This window comes from Cyphomyrmex costatus, unplaced genomic scaffold (genome assembly GCF_001594065.2).
Source record: "Cyphomyrmex costatus isolate MS0001 unplaced genomic scaffold, Ccosl1.0 scaffold10, whole genome shotgun sequence".
Classification (NCBI taxonomy): Eukaryota; Metazoa; Arthropoda; class Insecta; order Hymenoptera; family Formicidae; genus Cyphomyrmex; species Cyphomyrmex costatus.
The window spans coordinates 2,051,848-2,058,959 of record NW_017274954.1 but is presented as its reverse complement, the minus strand read 5'-3'; the positions used below and the strand labels follow the sequence as shown (position 1 = coordinate 2,058,959).

Sequence of the window (7,112 nt, the reverse complement as noted above, 5' to 3'; positions counted from 1 at the left end):
TTCTATTTTACACCATGGTCGATTCAGCGTTTGAAAATTTCCAGAGGAGGTCTACTGCGCGGTCTACCGTGTCGTACATCAACGTCTCGCGGAAGGTGGGCGGACGTCGCGTCAGCGGCTGACGCCCCGCGAAATTGAATCTAAAGGTCCGAGTGTATCCCCACATGCCAGTCCTCCCCACGGAGCTGCAGGGAGGTCGCAAATCATCACCTCGCTACATTTACAACGTTAGATAGCCCAAGATTACAGTCGTTCCAAGCTCGTTCCTACGCTGTAGGAACACAGGGCGCCTCTCTCCCTCGCCCTTCGCTTTCTTTCCCTTGGTTGGGATATTACAGCGCCCTTCGCGAAAGCGATCCTTTGCCGTTCTCGCGGACTCGTTGCCTACTTAAGCGAAACAATGTGGTCCCTCGGCGATCGGCCGCGCGAGTAACGTCCAGCTCGTAAATTATCCGCCGGCGGGGACTAATGAGCTCGTGATTATAGGGACTGGGGATAAAAAAGGGCGTTCTTGTGAATGCACCGTGACGTTCGCGCTGGTGATATATCTCAGGTTCGTTGTTGTCTAAAACGTATATGCGAAAATACGGAACGAATTTTTTTTCCCGACGAGGTAGGGTGAATTCGGCGGGCGATTCCGGAATCAAGCGAGGATGCGTCGGATTCGATTAGATTTAGTCAAGTGACGTGGGTTCGAAAGGATTCTCAAAATTATCATGGTACACATGATGTTTCCAAAACAAAGATTTGTACGTGTTACCATCGTTATCCGACTGAACATCTTTAATCCGCTCACGTGAAATGTAAAATATTATCTACTTCTTTATTTGAGACGAAAAGTCCCACGCAAAGCGGCGGCTCACTTCACGATTCTCCGTTCTTATCTCCCACTTGGAAAGATTAAGAAAATTCACCGTATTACGCGACCTCGCGTAAAGATCTCGGGCCATTATTTACGAACTAAGGCCTGATGATCTCGAGAGGATCAGCCGTATTCCGTTTGCCGATAGGATTTGCTCCCGGCCGGTCAAACAATACGCCCTGAAGCGCGCCATCGGGACCAAGTCTCTCTCTCTCTCTCCCTCTCTCTCATATTTCTCTTAAAACGACGCGAGCGTTCACGTGTGGCAGCAGAAAGGATTGGGAGGTGGGTATTCCCTTGCTTTTTTTTGTTCGCGAGGGACTTTGGTCTCGCACACGAAATTCCAAACATCTTCCTTTCTCTTCTTCTCGCCCAACGGCCTTTCCATGTCCTCTCGCGCGGTTCGCAAAACATACGCGAGCACATACGGATTCACCCTCTCTCGATCGTTTTAAGCCGTTCCCGCGTTTTTACATTCTCGACGAAATCCCCGCGGCTTTGTGCCCGTTTATTACGTTTGCCAACCAAATGATGTCATTAGATACTTAGGCTGGTCTTTATTGTCGTCTTTTATGCCGGTCGAACGGCTTCCGTGAAACGAATTCGTGCTGAGCGTTCACGACTCATCGGTTATCACGCCGAAATTCGTTTGCTGTCTTGTTCACGTTCCTTGGACAGGCGGCCTTACAGTCCTTCTTTTTTTCTTCTCACGGCCACGTGAGAACCAGATATACTGTTTTATTGCCTTTATATTGCCGGATATTTCATGGCAGCTTTCCATGTGAGACTATGCGTCTTGTACACGCGTATCTTTTTACGATAAGCCTTTGTGCGTTACATGCATCTCGAATGCGACGAAACCCCAATCCAAGGTATCCATGAATGATAAACCACGAATATTAGAATACTGATGCGATTGTCTAATCAATTGTTTGCTACGAAGCTAATGTGAAAACAATAGATTAAATAAACTGAGAGTAGAAGATTGAAAAATTTTTGTATCTCTACATGTGATAGCATGGCATCATTGAAAATATCATTGAAAAATGTCATTGAAAAATGTCATTGAAAAATATTCATTGATAATCTTTATCTCTATTTAGATAATTTTTATCTATATTTTGAATACGTTCTTTCAAATTTCACGATAATCTTTATTCTCCTTCAAAGAGGAGATTAGGAATTTATTTCGGTAAGTTGTAAAAATTTTATTTTTTAAATTCAATTATTTTTATTTATGAAGATGGACATTACCAAAAAGATACTAATATAACAAAATAATTAGGAAAAAAAAACTTGGCCCATGAGGGGATCGAACCCGCGACCTTCGCGTTATTAGCACGACGCTCTAACCAACTGAGCTAATGGGCCTGTTGGATGCTGAGTATAACTTTAGTAATTTCCTCTTCGATCATGACATACTTGTCATTTAAATATTAATACAATTATAGAAACAATTTATTAAATAATAATCATAAAATTAATATAAATAGATCAAAATATTGATATAACAGAATATAAACATTTAAGACAATCTTAGTCAAGACTGTAATCAAGACTGTAAAATAATTTTTTGTCAGATTATGATATACCTGTTATTTAATGCAATTATTAGAAAATCGATTTATTAAATAATAATAATCGTGAAATTAATATACATAGATTAAAATATTTACATATATAATATGAAGAAATATAATAATATACAAGAATTGACAGTCTTCTTTTTCAGATGTATTGACATTTTTGACAATCAAAATTATTTCAAAATTTGTTAAATAAATTTATAAGTGTAAGTTAAATTTACAAGAACAAAATGCCGACCGAATTGCCAGTTGATATGCTAAATAAACCTTTGTCGGAGATTGTTTTCAGAAGAAAAAATAACGCTTTATTCAAGAAACTAGCGCGAAAGACTCACTTCAATGTGAGAGAAGTCGAAGGTTATTTAGTAAAAAAAAAAATAAACATACTTTTATACATTATTATTTTTTAAATTTAATGTAATTTCTATATATATGTTAGATAAATTATACTTTTACTACAGCGTTAGCTGTCATACATAGAAAAATAATACAAACTTTGGGCCCTATGACAAGATTGGTGTTTAGAGATGTTTTGCATTCGGGTTTAGATTTTACTGAAAATATTCGGCATCTATATATCGACAGAATTTTCTCTACATTTGACAAAAAGAACGTGTTGCAAGTACGAGAAATTAATATAAAGTATATTTATAAGAATTTATTTTTCTATAATAATTAAAATTATAATCATATGAGTATACAGATTCATCTGGAACAGTGGATTGAAGGACTCTCCACAATTCTTCGCGGCAATCTGAATGAAAAGATACATTTTGCTTTTAATGTAATTTTAATGGTCTCCTATAATCATTCTAACTACATATTTAAGAATTTAATCTGCATCTAAAATTGTATAAAGTTCAAATTGATTTCTTTTTAATTCTGAAAGACTAGATTTTAATTAAAAATAATCATTTTAATGATAATATTTATGAAATGTGTGCAGATATACGATTTTATGCATACGAACAAATTGAAGAAAGAGCAAATATTTCTTTCAATGCGAGGTTGCTTGATTAAACTGCAAACGGACGAAGATCCAGATGAAGCAGTAAAGGTTGATCAATTAACAGCAGTAGATAAGACTTGGATCTTAGTGTTATTAATAAAATATCAATTATCAACGATACTAGAATGTGTATATTCTATGCGTAAAGTTTACATAAAATAATAGCATTTATGGCGTCATAGGATTTGATTGATTCACTGTTGAAAAAGCTCGACGTCGATCGCGACGGTGTGATATCTGAAGAAGAATTTCACAAGGCCGTAAAAGAGAGAAATCTACTGCTGCTAGAATGTATGGGACCGGTGTTCCCGTCTAGAGTAGCACGGCGAACATTTCTGAGCACATTCACTGATCGCCTTGGACGATTCTGATTTTTTGTACATACGTTTTGCGAAAATTATCATTTGTATATAATCGCATACTTGGTAACGTCTATCCTCGTTTTGTCAAAATTGTAACAATAATATTGTATAATAAAAATACAAACGAGCTGTTTGAACTATATTGTCAAGAACTATTCAAGCCAGAGAGAAAACCCAAAAGTGCATCTCGATGCAGCGGACGGGCAAACGCGTCAAATCAGACAGAAAAATCCTCCTGAGCGAGTGACGCTCCAATAAATTTTCAAGACCATCGACGCAACGTACGGCTTTTACGATTCACCGAACGATGGCAATTGACTCGTTCGTTTTCTTCGCAAACAATCGCTAATGGACCGCGATAATGCCGCATCCTAATCGCATCAAGCTGCATCCGTGATACGATCACCACGGGCGACTTGAATCGATCATTTAATGAATCATCGCGATCGTCATACATCTTATTACTATGATCAACGTATAAATAGACGATCGATATCCGCGCACGTGCTATTTATCGTGATACATCGATCGTGACGGTATTTTTACAATCTGTTATTAGTTATACATCGTAAAAACATTGTAAGATAAAAGATAATATGAGCTGAAAGTGCGAAAAAGAGGAAACAGAAGGGAATCTCGAAGGATATCTACTCGGTTGTTCTTCTATCGCTTGGATCGCATGCCGGTCCACCTGCTCCGCGCGATCTCTCGATTAATAGAGACCGCTCGTGAGATACGGAACAAATATAGACCTTTCTTACGAGCGAGACGGGCTGCTGCGCGCAACCCCACCACCGCGAATCGCGGTCGTACGCGTTACGAAGAAGAAGAAAAAACATAATGAATGTTTGAAGGATTCTGAGGACGGACGAATGGCCCGATCCGCGTCTCAAGCAGCTACAACAACAAATTAAATGAGAAAGTCTCGAGGCTTTCGTCGGCTCCGCCGACGTCTCTCGTTCCCTATGGTTCCCTGTTACAATGCGTGGGCGCGTAGGTACCGAGGTGTATGGGCAACGCGTATTTCTTCCTTGGCGATGGTGGGGGCGAGCTGGAACGATATTGTGTAAAGAGTATAATAACGTGCGTATGAAAGGCCGGATCCTTTGTGGGTAGCCGACCGTGTCCTGAAAGGATCTTCCAGGATCTGCTTGTGGGGGTGACGGGGAACAACCTAACCACTGAGGGTTAGGGGCACCAGCTGAGAAAACATGCTCGCGGCGTGTCGACGAGATGTGTTCACGTACGAGCGCGAGCGCGCGCGCCCGCGTGTGCTATAGTCGACGAAAAGAGGCGGACTGACGAACCGATCTGATCTGATTTTGGGGAACGATTGTCGAACGAAATTCCTTTAAAGGAGCACAGTGGAACAGAATGCCGGTTTTTTTTCGCGTTTCGAGAAAGCGCCGCTGTCTCGACAGATTAATTTATTATATTTGGTTACTGGTAGAGATTATGGTTGCCATATATCGGCATTGTAATCTGGCCTGAAGGGACAAACGCGATTGCGCCGAGCGCGCGACTCGGATAGGAAACGAATAAATTATAATCAGAGTCGCACGGTTGCAAAGAGCGATGGTGATTGCGCGAGCCGGTAGCGTCGGGAAATTAAGTCCGTTTGTACTCCGGCTTTCAGTGAGTCTCGCTACTCTCAGGCGACAGATTTTATTAGAGATGAAATATCTCTAGCGAAAGAGATACAAAAATTTCAATCAGATGTAATAATAACGGCAGCGTATATAAAAACGACGGCAGAACCGGGAATGGCAATATAAACGAGTCGTCCCTCTTTCTCGCGAACGTTTTACCGTTCGTGGCGAGTCTCTACCTTTGACGCAGGCTGAAATTGCAGCGGCAGTATGTTACCACGTAATCTAGCCACCGACGACGGCATGGAATAAGCCGCAGAAGCGGATCCCGTGAACGGCGGAAGCGGTGTATGCAACATGGCTGAATACGAAACATAAATTATAATCAGCCCCGGATCAAGCGCGGGATAGCCATGATTACAACGGGGAACGTGATGAGACTCCGGGCGATTCGATTTGCGCGGCCCACGCCCACGCATCAAAGGGACCGACGACGGGATCACGAAAATGTGAGTCTCTTTCCAGCGATAAATCCACGAAGAGACTCTTGGCTGAGCGCGCTAAAGCCTACGACAGCTCTGTTAGCCGAATATTCATACGAGCTAGATTGCTACACGAGGAAGAAAATTCTTGAAGGAAGAAAAATGGAGCCGCGATAGATTGAATTTATTTCTTAAACCCGTAAAGGTGTTATCTTTCCCGTATATTTAAAAGCCTTTGCATTAATCAGAATGTATTAGCCTCTGTCGGGATTTAAAGGGGCAGTTATTCAACTTTACGGCAGATGCAACCCGATACGAATTTACACAGACCTGTCGGCAAGTTTAATTCCCATTCGGCTTTTATTTGCAAACAATGCGCTATAAGGCCCAACTAAAGCCGTACAGTACGCATTGTCGGGGCACAACGATCGCAAACATCGAGATTTACAGCGAATCGTATATCCCACGCCCATGGTTTCGCTAAACCGATAAATTTAATTAAAGCACGTGCCGATAACTTGGAGTGTACTCGAAGGGGAATGCAAGGAATCGACGGGTGTGTTCGATTGTGCAGTCGCTTTCCGAATTGTATCCATAAATATCAACGATGTCAGCATTATGTGGTTTAGTGTGGGACCGTTTGCTTGAGTAACAGTTCATGCGCGGAATGTTCAATGAAGCATGCAGATGCTGTGTACGCCAAGATACACCACGTGTCGTCCAGTTACGAGAAACTTGCGGCATGGGGTCATCCGCGCGAACATGACACCGCAGCTTGTCAGAACAGCGGGATCTGCCTTGACATGGGTACTGGACGAATGAAGTTTCGAAGATTCTGTTAATGAATTCAGTAATTTATTTGTTTCCATATACATGGAAAGAATGATTTTGTGTATGAAAAAAATTTAGTTTGACACAGATCTAAAAATAATTTCGTCAGATCGTCAGAATATTTACGCAGAATCCTTAAGCATGATAATGCTGCAAAAAGTTTTGATACATTCTAGTAACCAGGTGAAACATTTACACAATTATTTTGACGCTCCATGAAAATTATTTTTACATCTGCATGTAAATTTTTAGATGCTTCAGCAAAACCATTTTTCTATGTAAACCGTTCACGCAATTATCACAGTACAGTACAATGAAAATTTGAATTATATCATACATATAGAGTAAAGCGGGATAACTAGGGGATAGATTAATAAAATCTTTTTCAAAT

General features: G+C 40.8%; 1 protein-coding gene and 1 non-coding gene across 2 annotated transcripts; one reads left to right on the top strand and one right to left on the bottom strand.

The window, feature by feature from the left end:
* Window positions 1-2,159: 2,159 nt before the first annotated feature.
* On the bottom strand, window positions 2,160-2,233 carry TRNAI-AAU (transfer RNA isoleucine (anticodon AAU)). Its single transcript has one exon. It is a non-coding gene; the product is annotated as a tRNA-Ile (tRNA).
* Window positions 2,234-2,645: 412 nt separating this feature from the next.
* Window positions 2,646-3,828, top strand: LOC108783432 (EF-hand calcium-binding domain-containing protein 1). The gene is made up of 5 exons (XM_018552000.1): window positions 2,646-2,805; window positions 2,910-3,070; window positions 3,152-3,232; window positions 3,395-3,505; window positions 3,640-3,828. The coding sequence occupies exons 1-5, from the start codon at window positions 2,679-2,681 to the stop codon at window positions 3,826-3,828; spliced, it is 669 nt and encodes a 222-aa protein (XP_018407502.1). The 5' UTR covers window positions 2,646-2,678.
* Window positions 3,829-7,112: the final 3,284 nt, after the last annotated feature.